The sequence below is a fragment of the Zonotrichia leucophrys genome, chromosome 3 (assembly GCF_028769735.1).
Source record: "Zonotrichia leucophrys gambelii isolate GWCS_2022_RI chromosome 3, RI_Zleu_2.0, whole genome shotgun sequence".
Classification (NCBI taxonomy): Eukaryota; Metazoa; Chordata; class Aves; order Passeriformes; family Passerellidae; genus Zonotrichia; species Zonotrichia leucophrys.
In genome coordinates, this window is record NC_088172.1 from 101723588 (window position 1) to 101739866 (window position 16279).

Consider the following 16279-nt stretch of genomic DNA (forward strand, 5'->3'; position numbering starts at 1 on the left):
TTCCTTCTGGCACTTTGGATAAGGAATTGTGAAGGTAGCTGTAGCAAATTCCTTCTTATTGCTAGAGAATGCCAGGAGACAGGAGTGCTGGGGGATTCATTGCAGGCTGCTGGTTTTCAGAGGTATTATGGAGTTCTCAAATCTATTGGGGGGGGGCGGAGGAAACACTGCCCCTTAAGGCTTTGTCTTGATCTTGGACCTCCTTCCCAAACGTAGCGATCCTGCCATCAGACCGGGTGTTCTGCAGAGGTGCCTTCCAGCTCCTCCTATTCCGTGGTTCCGTGGCTGGGATCACAAAACGCCACCTCGTTTGTCCCCAGATGAGCCCCGCCGGGGCTGCTGGGGGTGCGAGGGACCTTCCCGAGCTCGGGGCTGCGGGGGCCGGGCCGTGGAGCGCTCCGGCCCCGCCCCGGGCCCGTCATCCGGCGGCGCCAGGGCTGCCCCGTTGCCCGGCGACGATGTCGGAGCGGCGGGCGCGGGGGCCGCTGCAGCGGGTGCAGCGCCGGAGCCGAGAGCTGCGGGCACAGGTACCGGGGCCGTACCGGGTTTGTACCGGGGCTGCACCGGGGATGTACCAGGGTTGTGCCGGGGCCGGTGCCATACCGGGTGTCTGGCCCCACACCGGGCGTCTCGTCCCCCCTGGCCCTGACCGCCCCGTCCCCTGTTGCAGGTGGAGGCGCTGCGGGCGGAGAGCGCGGCCGCAGCCCCCGGGCAGCGGGAGCCCCTTCGGCTGAGGTGAGGGGATCCCGACCCCCCATTCCGAACCCCCATCCCAATCCCCATCCCGACCCCCATTCCAAACCCCATCTCGGACCCCCATCCCGACCCTCCATCCCAATCCCCATCCCGCCCCCCATCCCTCGATCCCAGCGCCCCGGCATTGCCCTCACCGTCCCCTCAGGTACCCTCAGCAGTGTTCGCTCCCTCCACGCCTTTTCTCTCCTAATCGTACAGTTTTCTCCTTGCCCCTCCCGCTCCTGTTGTCCAGGCTGGTTCTTTCCCAGCCCTCTGGGGCTGAGGACGGTCTGGAGAAGGGAAGGCTGAGATGGGACCTCACCAATCCATATAAATATTTCCAAGGTGTTGGTGCCAGGCTCTTTCCGGTGTTCCCAGCAACACGATGAGGAGCAATGACCATAAATTTAAACACAAATCCAACACGAGGGTGGCAGAGAATTCCAAGAGCTGCCCAGGGAGGGTGTGGAGTCTCCCTCCCCTCTCTGGAGAGATCCCAAACCCAGCTGGATGCATCCCTGTGTCACCTGCTCTGGGTGATCCTGCCCCCTGAGCAGTGGGGTTGGGCTGGATGAGCTCCAGAGGTCCATCCCAGTCCCGGCTATTCTGGGATTCTGGCAAATGCTGCTGTTTGGGCTTGGATTTCTCAGCCTGAAGGGACACACAGCACCTAAAATGACACCTTTCAGTCAGCAGGTGTGGTTTGGGTCAGAATTTTAAGAAAATACCATCTGCCTGTCTTGCTCTCAATGCAGATGTACAGAGCTGAAGGAATTGGTGGAGGAGAATACAAAGGCTCTCCATGCTTTGAAAAAAGTAAGTATGGAGATTAATTTGTGGTTTCCTCCAAAATTCACCATGGAAAGCATTTTAAAAAAATCAGTGTTCCATTTTAGATCCCTCACAAGAGCAGTGCCCAGCACTGCACAATCCCTGCCTGTCATCTCTCCAATTTATATTTTTATATCCATTTATATAATTTAAAAACTCACTTTAGTGCTTTATTTTGTCCAAGTCCCAGGTGAAAACTTAACAGAGAATTTCACCTTGGCAGAGTGAAAGTCTAAGAAAATTGTCACTAAAGAGGGTGTGACAGCAGCCCAGGAAGGGGAAAACTTGTAATGCATGTCTGCAAAACTTAATTTATAGAGGGACTTTGATTCTTTGAGCAATTTATTGGGGAACTTTGATTGTTTGGGGCATTTGTTGGGTTCTCCGCCAGGCTGACGAGCCTGCGCCGGTGGGGAATTACAGCCAGAGGAAGGAAGAGGAAGAAAAGCTGTTGCTGAGACTCTCCCAGCAGCTGCAGAAACTCCTTCTTGTCTTGGATCAGGATAACGTGACAAGAAATTATCCAGGGTGAGTAGCTTAAACATACAAATGCAACTGGTTTTTTAAATTATGGCTGGAATGGACCTTGAAAAAACATTATATCACCCCTTTAATTAGCTGAAAAATAACAGAAAGATAAAAGTAGAAGTGCTCAGGAGAGAAGTCATTTATGGCTTGCTAGGATTTTCTCAGGGTGCTGGATATTCCATGGCTGGAATATAAGGTTTGGAGGAGTTTCTTCAGGACAGAGAGCAAAACAGAGAAATGAAGATGCTGTGTCTGAATAATGTCCTTGCAGAGGCTTGACAACATTTCAGAAAGTTTGGTGGGAATGATACTAAAAAAATAGTTTGATTTGTTTTGGGTAGGGGTAAGGAACACCAGAAAGGCTCTCATGCAGAAGAGGGAAATGAAGAAGAGGAGGAGAGTGAAGATGAAGAAAGTGAGGAGGAAGACACTGAAGAAGAAGATGATGAGGAGAAGTTGTTGGATGATCCAAATGTTAGAGAATGTGTTGCTGTTGGGAACTTTGATGCCCAGCAGGAAGGGGATCTCACATTTGTGGTAAATATCTCTCTGCAAAGGGTTTTTACACTGCAGATCACTCTGAGTTAAGCAGTAACCATAATGAAATCCTGTGCTTTTGGGATTCAGCCACTTGTGGGATTTGGGGGAAAACTGGAGTTAGGTCCTTTTTCATTTAAATATTTGCCTGTTTTTTTTGTCTTTGTCTCTTTTTCCAATGCCAAAGAAAGGTGAAACCCTGCTCATACATGACAAGAAGGAGGATGGCTGGTGGGTAGCTGAAAATTCCAAGGGGGAGAGAGGCCTCGTTCCCAGGACCTACCTTGCGGTGGGTGTGCTGCAACCTCTGCCCTCATCTCTGCTCTTTTATATAGATTAATGATCTATAATCAATGATCTGGTCACAGTGCCATGTGTTGTTTGGAAATAAAGCCAGGTATTTGGAAATAGCTCCATGGTTTTGTCCATGGGGCTGGAGATATCAAAAGCAGCATTTCTGTGCCTTGGGAAGTTGTGGCAGAGAAGTTTCTTGAATATCAAAGTCAGAATCTTTGGCACTTAAAGGTCAAATCTGAAGACTCCAAGCTGCTGTGGCTTGATTTGGGGTTTTAATAATTTATCTGAAATGGGAGTCCATGTAAATGTGGGAAAATTTTCTTCATCACAGGGCGAAAATCTCCTTTTCTAAACTTACTTAATTCATTCTAAACTGACATTAATACGGGCTGTGGTTGGAGAAGGCATTTTTAAGAACAGAACTCAAGCCTTTTGCCATTTAAATGTGAATTCCAGGTTCCTAAGGAAGAGGAAGAAAGCCAGGAGGAGTCAGAAGAACACATAGAAGTGGTGGATGAAACAGCAGATGGAGCTGAAATTAAAAAAAGGTAAATGGAATGCCTCAGATACGGTTTTGAAGCTGCTGCTGTTTGGAAACACAGCAATATTAAGTGGCTAAAGTTTTGTTCATGTGAGGATTTACTATAAATCCCTCTGTTTTCTTCCAGAACAGATTCCCACTGGAGTGCTGTCCGAGCCATTGTAGAGGTGGGTGCCCCTCTTACAGGGCAGCTTCACCTGCCATAATCTTCATTATTTTGTAGAAAAGCTGTGCCTTTCCCAAACACTGTGCCTCATATCAAAGACCATTGTTCCTAATTAACATCTGTGTTTTGGGAGTTTTTGGTAGCAAGAAATGCCACAGAAATGCTTCAGAAGAGGTGACTGATACCCCAAGTTTCTGGTTCTAAACAGAGCTGTAATTTAGGATGAATTTTGCTGGTAAATATCAGGACCGGTAATTTCTTTTTTGCTTTGTTTTTGCTAGAATGACACAGTGGAGGTGCTGACCACCACAGGGGCAGTTCCTGCAGGGTTTCGCCCATCCATGCTGTTCCAGCTCCTGGAGGAAGGTCGGGATCTCACCTGGCAGGATTCTCAGGGCTCTGTGGTGGCTTTCTCACCCTGTCACCAGCCATTGGACCCCAATCCATACTGCTCAATTTTAATTAATTGGCTAACTGGCTATGTTTGACCCATTAAAAAAAATGTATAAAAGATTTTTTTTCCCTTAAATTTCAATTTATCAATGTGAAATCCTGACAAATTTCCTCATGATTTCAAAGAGTTTCCTCTTTGGAAGTTTGTTCCTGTTGACTTTGCAGGAAATGATGATTTTTTTGATTTTATTTTAATCTTCCCTTTTTCTCAAAGGTCTTTTCTAGTCTCTTCACCAAATGCATTAAGATATCTCATGTTTTGTTAGTCTTTCTGTCTAAAGCTGTTTAATCTCTTTATAAAATGAAATTATTGTGCTTTTGAGATTAAATACTTCAGAACACCCACAAATAGCAGACAGTGCTCATGGCAGATAATTCCATAGTTTTGTTTAATCAAACACTTACCTGGACATGAGTTTTGGGTGTTGTCCTTTTGGGCACAATAAAGATAATTTGAAAAATGAAGAGTTTTTAAATATACTCTTGTTGTAGGTGAAGAATTTCGAGCAAGTTACTACTTGCAACCCAAGCTTACTCCATCCCAGCTGGCTTTCAAAGACCTGGTGTGGAACTCTGAGAGAAATACTGTGAGCATTGCTGCTAAGGGGGACACAAACTGTATTTGCCTTCTTTCCTTTTGGCTGGTGATTATGTCTTAATTTGCACCATTCCTGGTGCAAATATTTCTTCTGCTGGGACCTTCTGTCTGTCTCTAAAAGATCCCTGGGGCAGAGCTAAAGGCTTGTGAAGAAATCCTGCTGCTGCCTCTCACTGGGTTGGTGCTTGGGAGAATAACCTCAGTCCATAAACACAAGATGAGACCACATGCAGAAGGGACTGTAGGCTTAATCCTCCTTCTGCTGTGTTTCAGATCCATCCTAGAGCCACCAGAGTGTCCCTGATTGTCACTTTGTGCAGCTGCAAGATGATCCCTCCCCCTGGGAGCGGCGTGCGCGTCCTCAGCCGGCACGTCCGGCTCTGCCTCTTCGATGGCAGCCGGGTAAGGAACGTGTCTGCTTCCCAAAAATGGACTGCAGGAGGTTTGGAGCTTCCAGCATCCTTCAGGGTCTGCTTCCTCTCTGTCTCAGAGACACACACACCTCCCAAGCTGCTTAATTTATGCTCAGATGAGTCTGGTTTGAGCCCACTCGCCCAGAAGAAGGGAATGGAATGATAAAACAGGCCAGACTGCATTGATGGGCATTGGGCATGGCCAGGCAAGCCAAGCTTCCCACCCAAGGTGCTGCACAAGGCACTTGGACCCCTCCCTTTTTCTGCCTTTGGTTTCTCCCCTCTGCTTTCCTCTCGTGGTAAATCAGGTGCAGCCCCAGGATGCCCAGAGCAGAGTGAGGTGAGGCAGGGAGCTGCTCCTGGCTCAGGGTGACAGTCACACCCTGCCCCTGGGGCTGTGCTGGGTGCCTGGGAGGGGCAGGGTGGGAGCTCCAGTTCTCTGAGTCCCTAATTTTGGGTCCCCCACCTGCCATTGTGCCTCCTGGCTCCTTTGTGTTCCTGGCAATGATGTTTCCTGGGCTGATCTGTCTCCTGGGATGGGCCTGGAGCAGCTGGGTCAGGGGCAGGTTCCTCCATGTGCCCTTGATCCTCTGTTCCTTTGGGTGTGTGCAGAGCAGCTTTTTGTAAAAACATAACCCTGATTATTCAGCAGTTTTCTTCCAGTTGTCTTGATTGTGTGCAGTGTTGGATCCATCTGGGATAACCCTGCACTTTTTGAAAGGGCTTTCCAGAAAAACTGACCTTTGCTTTTTTCCCCACTTTAGGTGCTGAGTAACATTCACACAGTGAGAGCCACGTGGCTGCCTAAAAATCCTCAAACTTGGACCTTTTCTCCAAGGGTAGGTGACACAGCCCCTGGCTGTTTACAGCTTCTTCCTTGAGTGTCACTAAAGTGTTCCTTGGTGGCACAGCTGTGCTCCATGGAAAGACAATAAGGGGAGCAAGGTTTTGACTGGAATTGGTTCTCTCCTCATTTTTATATGGATTGGGTCTAAGATCTTGTGTTGAGTGAGGGATGTGCTTGATGGCCTTTAAAAATCAAAATTTTTTTTTTATAAGTATATAAACTTTTTTTTTTTTCTCCTCCCTCTCTCTGTATCAGGTGATGGGCATCTTACCCAGCTTGCTTGATGGTGACTGTTTTGTCAGGTCCAACTCCCTGTCTGCAGACATTGGGATCTTGTTTGAGCTTGGCATCACGTACAAGTGCAATGTGAGTGTGGGGAGGTGCAGTGGAAATCCCTCCAAGGGCAGGTTTATGAAGGGAAGCAGCTGGTCCCAGTCAGAGAATATCCCTCATTAGAGAACAGGATTGGAGAATAGGATTGCCTGGAAGGAGCCTACAGGAAAGATGGACAGAGACTTTTCACAAGCTCATGGTGTGATAGGACAAGGGGGATGATTTCCCACTATCAGAAGGCAGGGATAGATGGGATATTGGGAAGGAATTCTTCCCTGTGAGGGTGGGCAGGCCCTGGCACAGTTGCCCACAGAAGCTGTGGCTGCCCCTGGATCCCTGGCAGTGTCCAAGGCCAGGCTGGACAGGGCTTGGAGCAACCTGGGATGGTGGAAGATGCCCCTGTCCATGGCAGGGGGTGGAACAAGATGATCCTTAAAATCCCTTCCAACCCAAAGTATTCTGGGATTCTCTGATGGGAGAATATCCCTAAGTAGAGAATAAAAATCCCTCTGGCTCATGGACATGAGTGTCCCTGTACCAACACTGAAATAATTTATGCCAAAGATCCCATGCCATGGGATCACAATGGATGAGTTCTCCCTTCACTCCCGCAGTTTTCCATCTCTGTGATTTATTTCAGACTAATGTCTTGTACAGTTGGAAAACCAAAGTTTTAACTGTTTCAGCAGCATGGACAGTGGTCTCCAGCTCCAGTTTACACAGATAGAGCCTGTCCATCTGGGATATGCTGCTGGAAAGCACAACAGGTAGTAAGATAATAGATGGTAAAGCCAGAAAAACAACCTCAGAGAAGGCAGATTGTGATTTTTGAACACACAAGGGTGAAAGAGGAAAAGGGGATAACTACAACAATTTTCATGTAGTTACTGTAATTAATTGTGGTTCAGTCACTCATTCTGGGTCAGCTGCTCAAATAATTTACATTTCTCTTTTTTTTTCTAGTCAACAGGTGAAAGAGGAGAGCTGAGCTGTGGCTGGGCCTTTCTGAAGCTTTTCACTTCCAGTGGGATTCCTATTCCTTCCAAGTGAGTTTGTTGCCTTTTCCTGCTCTCCCTGTATTTACACACAGATGTAATTTATACATCTGGTTTAGACTGAGAGTAAAGCCCATCTTTCATACTTACACACTGCTGGGGCAGGGGGCATCCAGCCCAGTCCTTTGGGATTCTGGCTCTTCTTTGCTGTATTATCCCTTTCCCAGGTGGAAATTGGGAGACTGGTTCCCAAGACCTGGAAGTTATTGTGAATGAATCTCTCACTGCTCTTGGAATTATGATTTATGATTAGTGGGTCCAGTCATCTGAAAGAATAATGAAGTGTGTATATTTTTATTTTATTAAATATAGGAAAACTTTCTGTTTATTGACAGAAATAATTCATTGTAGCTCAGACTTTCAAGACTTTTTTTTTTGCCAAATATTGGTAGACACACACACATATATATATATATAATATATATAGTGTATATTTATTCTGAATTTATCTGGGTTACAGCTCAAAAAAAATACCCACGGGACACCTCTACTGTTCTAGAACTCTCTAAATCTCTTCTAAGTCTCATATTTTAAATATTGTTCTATTATTTCATTAAGTAAGACGGTATTACAGATTCAGTTTCATGCTTGTTTCAGCAGTGACTTACTCTTGGCAGAACTGGGGTTACATTATTCTTTAACAAATTTCAAATCTGAAAGATTTTAATTGTTGAAGTGGTGATTCCTCAAAACCATTGTAGTGAAACAATTGCTAAATTCCATGCAAGAAAAATATTTGGGCTGTGGAAAAGAAACAATGTTGTTAATGGCTTTTAAAATAATTGACCTCCCAGTACAATTAAATTCCAAAAATAGTTGAATTCCCAATATCATACAGGCTTCAAATGAATCTTTATTGGCAGGATGCATGAGCTGGTCCTGAGTGGTGGAACTCCCTATGAGAGAGGTGTTGAGGTTGACCCATCAATATCGAGGAGAGGTCTGGTTTCTTTTCAATATAATATAAACATAATAATGTGATTGTTGCTGCATCTCCTTCACAACAGTCCCCACAGCCTGGTTTGGGTTTGTGTCTTCTGTTTTTGCATGCATTTCATTATTTATCTGCTTTTGCCTTGGCTGTGGGAGCTGAGTGCTACCAGGCTGACTAAACTCGAAAGAGTTCTCAACCCACAGAAATGCCCATGTTTGTAATATAATTGTTTCAAACTGACTGTGTGAACCTGGGCTGTCTCTTCCTGCAGCAGGCTCCGGGGTTTTTCAGCAGTTCATGAGCCTCAGGAAGCAGCCTGTGCTTCTGGTGAAGGTGAAGTCACCGAGTGTGCACTCGAAAGACATCCTGAAGTGAGTCCTCGTGCTTCCATAAAATGAAAAAGTATTCCAGACAGCCCAGAGAAATCTGCAGTGTTTGCAGTGAACACCTCAGCTGCTGTCCCTTATTTTCCCAACAGTTTTCTCCCTGAAACATTAGTTGGGGGCATGTGCTACATCCACCTCCTGGTGTTTTATCGGCAAATCCTTGGAGATGCCCTCCTGAAGGACAGGACGAGCATGCAGAGCACAGGTGAGCACTGCAGGAAGATCAGGTTCATCCAGGGAATGGCTCTTGCCACGTCTCCCTTTGGTGAGAGATGTTTTTGGCACTCAGGCTGTTATCCTCTTTATTTTTAGTTTTTAATTATTATTTACTTACTGACAGTAGGGAGAGAGAGAAGTTGGAGAATTCTGGATTTAGAATTCAGTGTCTTGCCCTGATTATTCAGCAGAACTAATGATAGTTTATAGCCTTCTCCATTTTAAAACCAACTTGAAATAAGGAAAAATTATATTTCTTAACTGTACTACATATGAATTTATATAGGTGAGAACTGCCACACTTACCTGATTTGATCTGAATAATTTAGGACAGTAGATCAGGCTGATGACCTCTCCTGGAGTTAAACTGGATCCCTTTGGATTCAGACTCCATGTGAAGCCATTGCAAGGCTTTATCCCAGGAGTTGTTCTGGTAGCTGTGCAACTAAAGAAGATTTCTATTATTTCAAAATCCACCATCACTTTAGGAATAGACAACTGAAAATGTCTGTTCTCCTTCCCAGAAGTCATCAGTCCTGGCTCTCTTCCCCGAAATGTTTGTGCATTAGTAAATGCTTCATGTTTACCAAACTTACCATCAGCTTCAAGGTGAAGGGACAAGAGTACATTCAATATTTGAAATCACATGATAAAGAATACACTTCAGCCAAAATCCTGCTCTCCGTCACTTGGAATCTTATCCACAGTCTCATTAATTAAAATAATCACAGGAGCAAAGTGATTTCTCATGGAAGTGACCCAAAAAGCACCTGGACACCTGTGCAGTGGAATTGTGCTCCATTGGGAAAATTCACTGTGCACTTGGTCCTTGGTTCTCCTAAAATGCCACACCAGGCTGAGGTAGAACCCAAGTGTGTTTATCCATAACATCCAAACTAAGCAGCACAACTGCAGCTGTGTGTAAAAAAGGCAGGTGCAGAAATGAGGGAAAACACCTCTGGCAGGTGAATCAGGAAGGGCTCGTGTTTGCTGGTGTTCCCAATAACCAGCACTGGGGCTTGTGTGTCCCCTCTCCTGGTTTAACTGTCTCTCAGCCTCTGAGAATTGGCTGCAGTCAGAACAGTTTTTAGGGAGTTCTACCTTCCCTGCCCTGGAGTACTGTCACAGCTCATTTTCCCTTTGGAATAACCTGACAGGAGGGGATGTGCTGAATACCTGCATGTGCCAATACTTTGCAAACTGATTCTTCCTTAGCCTTGAATGTGTTTGTTTTCTGTTTCAGACTTAATCTGTAATCCTGTGCTAGCAACTTTCCCTCAACTCCTGGATCAGCCAGACCTGATGGATGCACTTCGGGTATGTTACCTTGTCAGCATTTCCAGGCTAAATTTGAGCCTTTTTTTTGTCCTGGGAGAAGACAAAGTTCTCCAGCCTTGCTCTGATTTTTCATTTCATTTTAGAGTGCCTGGGCTGAGAAAGAAAGAACATTGAAGAGAATTGAGAAGGTAACAAACCACAGGTTTTTCTTTCCATATATTCAGGGTAATTTCACCTAGCTGCTCCCTGCCAGTGCAATTGCTGCTTAGCTTTTCCTCTCACCATACAGCTATTTAGAAAACAGATTTATGTAAATGCAGTTCTTAACATTTCTCACCCAGATTTATAACAGTAAACCAGGAGCAGGAGGAAAATTAAATTAACTTGTAACTTTATTTCAGTGTTGTTAGGGGTTACCTGTTAGAGCTTGGTACCCAGAGTGGCTCCCTGTCAAGATGTGCTTCTAACAGTCATGGACACAAAAAGGGGCTGTGTATGCCCACAAAATCATCTTCCCTCCTCCAAACTCTGAGCTTCAGTCCTCCCACAATCTGCCTGGGAAAAGGCCCCCTAAACTCCTCAGATCTCCCTACCTCATAGAGTTGTAATCCATGTTTTGGCACAAAGACAGCTGGAGAATTTACCTGGTTGTCCCCAGGCTCACCCAGACCTTGTCCTACATCCTGTCCCCTGGACAGAGAGCAGCTGCAGGAACTGAATGAGAAAGCCATTGGCTCTCAGTGCTGGATTTCCTGGAAGCAGCAGTGGGATATTTCATTCCTGTGCATGCTCCTGAACTGATGCACAAGGATGGCTCCCCGTTTACACAGAACAAACACCCGCTGAGTCAGAGCAGCTTTGTCAGGGCCATTCATCCAAGAGGAGAGCAGATCTGCTCACGGAATTGGCAACTCCCAGAAGCATCCAGTTCTACCTGACTGGCATGTGCCACTCCCAGGGGAGGATTGCTGAGTGCTCACCCCTGGTGTGGCTCCGTGGGGCTGAGCTGTGAAACGCTCCCTGCCAGGCACAGCGCTCCTGGGGCTGGGACACTCTGGACTTGGATCTTTCCCATGGGTTTGATAATTGACCAGGCTGATCCTTCGTCTCTGGGTTTTCCAAGCTGATCTTCACAGGAGAGCACACAGGTCACACCGTGCACAAAGAGTGGGACAGCAGTGCCCAGGGGCAGCATCGGCTCTGGCTCCAAGGAGCGGGATCAGAGCCATGCTCCACCTAGGACAGCAGGGAAATGAGAGGAGTTTGGGTTTCCAGAGCAGGGAGGATGTGGCACTGCTTTTAAGGAATATAAATACCCCACAGCAAGGGGCTCTCAGTGCCTGTAGTTTGTGGGAAGGCTGGCAGAGTTCAGGTTTGTGGATATGCTGGAGGCTTATCCAGGAAAACGGACGCATGTTTAGGAAGGTCAGATCTCTTCCCATTGTTTTCCTAGGAACTGGGAATGAGTTGTTTGGGGTTTTTTCCCATGTACAATACTTTGGAAAGTGCTTGACAACACCACATGTTGGCACTGAGGTATTTTCACCACTCTTGTCTGCAGAGAGATCAAGAATTCCTGAAGGCTGCGTTTGTCCTGGTGTACCACGACTCTGTGTTCCCTCTGCTCTGCTCCACGTCCCTCCCCAGCTACAGATGGGCTGAGGAGGAGGTGGAATTGTCTCGCTGGAAGGTCATCCATGACTTCCTGAAGAGGAGCCAGGAGAGAGATGGTGCCCTGGAGTACCTGCTGTCATCAGAAAATACCCACAGAGCCTTTGACATCTCAGAGCTGGCCTATGATTTCTTAGGAGAAGTGAGGGAAAACAATCCTGGAGAATGAAAAAATCAAGCTCTCTAAGGACATGGTAAAAATAAAATTAAGTTCTTACCAAAGAGATTGTGCAGGAGCTGAATTGTAATGGATATTTTAGTGCAATTAGGATTTTGAGAGAGATTAAAAATATTTTATCTGTTTATCTACTGGAAATTGTATTTTAAGTTTTTAACTTTGCAGCATTAAACAAGGCTCTGGTTGCCCTACCTGATGTAGCCATGTCAGGTGTCATACTTTGCCAAAGCTGAGGTAACCCTTTCCTCCTCTCATGCAGCTTCCAATTATTTTCCAGTGTTGTTTTAATCAGGGTGAACAAAAGACTCTTTGTCCCAGTCCCCCAGCAGCCTGGGAGCAGGGAAAGGAAAGAGCAGAGATCTCTAAGAATGCTGCTGAGCAAGGACAGCCAGCTTAGGGGAAGAATCCTCTCTTGCCCAACCAGTGACCAGCAGGTTGCCCCGTTTTTAGGCTGTTTGCCTGTTCCTCTCCCCCACTCAGGAGAAGGCTGGGTTCCTCCCAGGAATGTGCCTGACCCAACACAAATAGCAGCAGGTGGGAGTCCTGGGAATGCTCTGTTTCCCCAGGATTGTTTCCTCTGCTGACCCCTGAGCACCTTGTGACCACAGGCTCTGTGTGCTGCCCATTCCCAGGGGGAAGTGATTAATCCACTTTCTCTTCAGTGCTGGAGCATCTGGATGCTTCCTGCAGGGTGATGGGGACATTGCCACCGAGTCACACCTGGATTTAAGCCCAGGCCAGGCTCAGTTTTGTCTGGCAAGATATGAAACAAGATTTTTGAAAATGTCCACTGCATGGAGCCAAAAACCAGCTCCCACTGGAGTATCTATAAACTGGAGCCTCCAGAAATACCACAGGACACTTCCCCCAGCCTAGGAAGCGCTCAGAGACATGGATTTGATCTTTGCTCTGTGTTGTGCAAGAGCTTGGCACAGAAGCCAAGTTCCTGGGGCATCACCTGTCTCGCCTAGCAGAGCTGGGATAACTCACTGGGACAGTGTCTTCCTCCTGCTGTAGCCCATTGCCCTGGTTAATGGGGTCAGTCTGTCCTCTCTGGGCCACCAGGCAGAAGTGCCACCCCCAGCCTTTCATCCCACCCCTTATCTGGGAGTTCTGGGGCCAGGCAGAGTGCACTGATGAGACAGCAAGCGCTTCCCAAATCCAAACTGCATTTGCCAGGAGGCAGAAATTCCTGTCGCTCCCCTTCACACCTTACTGGGCACTCGGGGGCACATTGCCAAGCCCTCCTGGCGTGTTTGTAAAATTTACCTGCCAGTTTCTGAAGGCTGGATGTGCCTGGAGGGTGTGGAGGTGTCTGACGTGACCGCGGAGCAGAAACCTGAACAGAAAGGGGAGGAGGCTACAACACTGGAAGCTAAAATATTTCAGGATTGGAAGCGTGCCAAGAGAACTGTTCGCGGGAAACATTTCTGTGCCGGCAAGGTGTAGGAAGTTTTTTCCTTCCCTCTCCAGCTGATGACCTTGCCCTGGTGCCCGGCGGGGTGGGGTCCCGTGTGTCCCATCGCGGCTGCCCGGGGGATGCACCGAGCGGCGCAGCCTCGGGCGGTGCCAGGGCTCGGCGGGCCGGGCCCGGGGCAGCGGCGCGGTGCCAGCCCGGGCCGGTTCCTGCGCTTACGTCCCGCGGGCGTGTCCCTTAAATCCCGCACGGGAGCGGCGCGGGGCAGGCGAGCGCCAGCGGAGCCGAGCGGAGCGGAGCGCTGTCGGCGGGGCAGAGATGGCCTCGGTGGGTCCCTCCGCAGCCTCCGCGCAGCCCGCCCTGCCCTCCGGACCCGCCGTCTTCAAAACCATCCCCTACGCCTTCATCCTGCCCGAGATCGTGAGTATGCCTCGCCGCGCTGCCTCACGGAGCCCGCTCCTGGCTAAAATCCCCCGAAGCCGTCCCGAAGGCATCCTGACTGGGGAGTGACAGCTTGTCTTTGAGCTTACGCTGAATGCACAAAGTATTCCTGAAGGGGATTTTAGGAGCAGCTTGAGGACAAGGCACGCTGGGCTCCATCACAGCCTGTGTGAGGGTCACCGGCTGCCGTGGGGCTGGGAGAGGCCGAAGAGCCGCTGGCTCATCCAGGGCAGACTGGCAGCTCTCGTTATCGTGAAGCAGCTCTGTAGAAACGGCTGGAAAATCAAGGCAATTTTGCTCTCTCTATCAAGTCCTTCCAGGGGTTGAAGGCAATTGGGCGTCTGGTAATGTGCGATGACATTCCATGATTCTTTCAATTGCTTCTGGGTCCAGAGGGCATCCAGTGGGACCGGCCAAGATAGCACCTGATGTACTTTGTCATGGTGCACGGGGCTGGCAACTCACACACCCTGTGCCCCACAGGCACGATCCCTGCCCGTGGTGGCGGGCTCAGCTCCCTGCTGCAACTCCAGGGGTCTCACCCACCGCAGCTGGGATGGCACAGGGCGGCACGGGCTCATCCCGATGACCTTGTGGGCTTTTTGTGCTCAGTAAATATTTTGGGTGGATCCAGAGCGAGCAACTCGCTCCAGGCTGGTGCGTGGAGCTGAGAGGAGACTTCCTTGTGCTGTGATTCCAAGCCCTGGAGATTAACGAGCGGGCAGGGCTGGGTTGAGGCAGCCGCTCACTTTTCCCAGATAAAAGCACATTTTCTGGCTTCTCCATCAAATCCCTCGGGGTGAGACATTTCCTTGTGTGCAAGGCGGCAGCAAACCCTTCCCTTTCGTGTGAACACTCATTTCCCCTGAGCTTTCAGGGGAACCGGTGCCAACTTGCTTCCTTGCTTCCCTTAGCACTGGGATGCTCTGGGAAAGATGCAGGGGTTCCGCTGGCTGCTGCAGCTGGCCCAGGAGGGAACTGGGGAGGAAAAGAGCTTTTCCTCATCCCAAACTCATCAGCGGCGCCTGTTTGTCCCCGGCAGGTCTGCGGGACCTGGGTGTGGATCCTCGTCGCTGCTACCTCCGTCTCCTTGCCGCTGCTGCAGGGATGGGTGATGTACGTGTCCCTCACCTCCTGCCTCATCTCCCTGCTGCTCCTCTTAAGCTACCTCCTCGGCTTCCACAGGAACAGCGAGAACTGGAAAGTGCTGGTAAGGAGGGGATGGAACACGGGCAGATGTTGGCAGCAGCAACGTGGGCGCAGGATCACCATGGCTGGTGACCCACCCACCCTTTCTTCCTTTTGCCTTGACTGGAAAGTCCAGGGGAGCTGTGCTGTGAAACCACTGCTTGGTTCAATCCCAGGCCTCTCCAGAGAGGCACCTGTCCCCCTTTGGGGCACTCACAGGTGCCTTGTTTTGCAGGACAGTTTGTACCATGGCACCACGGCCATTCTGTACATGAGCGCCGCGGTCCTGCAGGCCAACGCCACCATCAACTCTGAGTTCGGCGACAACGCGCCCCTCAACTACCAACTCAACAGCGCTGCATCGGTGAGTCCAGAGCACCTGCCGGCCTGCAGGACACACACTCACCCTGCAAGGGCAGCAGCACCTGCTAAAGCCACAGCACAGCCACCCCAAGTGCCAACAGGGCAGAGTTTCAGCTCCTCAGCTCTGTGGGTCGTGCAGCTGGCATTGTCTTCTTAGGGTCCACCAGTTCATGGACAGCCTGACATGGCTGGATGCTGGGAAAAGCTGAGGCTTTGCCTCTCCTTTGAGGCTGGAGGGAGCTCTGTGCTGGGAGGCTTCCCCACCTGAGAGCTGAGAGCACTGGGAAGAGATGGGGTTTGACTCTGCCAGCTGACCCTTCCTCTTCTTCCTCTCGTGCAGTTCTTTGCCTTCCTCACGACCTTCCTGTACATCCTCCACGCCTTCAGCATCTACTACCAGTGATCCTGGCAGCACCAGATTGACGGGACGAGGGCTTTCCCAGTGTGAGAGACCTTGCTGTCATCCCAAGGTGTCCCTGCTCCAGCCCTGTCACCAGGCCTCAGGAACAGCAAGTCCTTTTGCACTTCATCACAGGAGGGATTTTGCTGGCACACCTTGGTGTGCCTGTGGGACATTTCCTGCCTTGCCTGGGGGAGGGACTTGTGAGGGGAGGGACTGGGTGCAAGGCCCCAAGCCTCCAGTACCGACATTCTGCCAAATATTGACAACCATGGGAAGAGGAAAAAAAAAAATCACTGTTCCTTCAGCAAACAACCTCCTTTCTTCTGTAATTTGCCTTTCTCCAGTTCAGCTCCATCCCTCCCCAACACAAGTTCATAACAATAATACAAGATTGTGTTCCTTGACTTTCAGATGGTTTCATTTGGTAAATGCTGTATTTGGAATAAAGTGTCAATGGGCAGATTTTGACT

General features: G+C 48.9%; 2 protein-coding genes across 4 annotated transcripts; both read left to right on the forward strand.

Moving 5' to 3' along the window:
• The first annotated feature begins 98 nt into the window (after positions 1-98).
• On the forward strand, positions 99-12193 carry NPHP1 (nephrocystin 1). Of its 3 annotated transcripts, none has more exons than XM_064709665.1 (21): positions 99-527; positions 671-735; positions 1491-1551; positions 1958-2094; positions 2436-2631; positions 2819-2920; positions 3385-3476; positions 3597-3636; positions 3917-4001; positions 4581-4675; positions 4960-5088; positions 5864-5938; positions 6202-6312; positions 6969-7046; positions 7243-7325; positions 8198-8274; positions 8543-8639; positions 8747-8859; positions 10114-10187; positions 10292-10336; positions 11710-12193. In XM_064709665.1, the coding sequence occupies exons 1-21, from the start codon at positions 321-323 to the stop codon at positions 11986-11988; spliced, it is 2241 nt and encodes a 746-aa protein (XP_064565735.1). In that variant the 5' UTR covers positions 99-320; the 3' UTR covers positions 11989-12193. The 3 variants fall into 3 exon arrangements, with proteins under 3 accessions (XP_064565735.1, XP_064565733.1, XP_064565736.1); XM_064709663.1 differs by having other exon boundaries at positions 100-527; positions 8540-8639; XM_064709666.1 differs by lacking the exon at positions 6969-7046 and having other exon boundaries at positions 103-527; positions 8540-8639.
• Positions 12194-13239: 1046 nt separating this feature from the next.
• On the forward strand, positions 13240-16272 carry MALL (mal, T cell differentiation protein like). The gene is made up of 4 exons (XM_064709670.1): positions 13240-13834; positions 14898-15065; positions 15279-15407; positions 15747-16272. Exons 1-4 carry the CDS (start codon positions 13733-13735, stop codon positions 15807-15809), a joined length of 462 nt encoding a protein of 153 aa, XP_064565740.1. The 5' UTR covers positions 13240-13732; the 3' UTR covers positions 15810-16272.
• Positions 16273-16279: the final 7 nt, after the last annotated feature.

Excerpts from the sequence above, each read along its gene's own strand:
- NPHP1 (XM_064709663.1), top strand. The coding sequence starts at position 321 with ATGAGCCCCGCCGGGGCTGCTGGGGGTGCGAGGGACCTTCCCGAGCTC. Across the intron at positions 2,632-2,818 it reads AAGGGGATCTCACATTTGTG|AAAGGTGAAACCCTGCTCAT; the intron begins GTAAATATCTCT and ends CCAATGCCAAAG. Across the intron at positions 8,275-8,539 it reads CCCATCAATATCGAGGAGAG|CAGGCTCCGGGGTTTTTCAG; the intron begins GTCTGGTTTCTT and ends CTCTTCCTGCAG.
- MALL (XM_064709670.1), top strand. The coding sequence starts at position 13,733 with ATGGCCTCGGTGGGTCCCTCCGCAGCCTCCGCGCAGCCCGCCCTGCCC. Across the intron at positions 13,835-14,897 it reads CCTTCATCCTGCCCGAGATC|GTCTGCGGGACCTGGGTGTG; the intron begins GTGAGTATGCCT and ends TGTCCCCGGCAG. Across the intron at positions 15,408-15,746 it reads AACTCAACAGCGCTGCATCG|TTCTTTGCCTTCCTCACGAC; the intron begins GTGAGTCCAGAG and ends CCTCTCGTGCAG.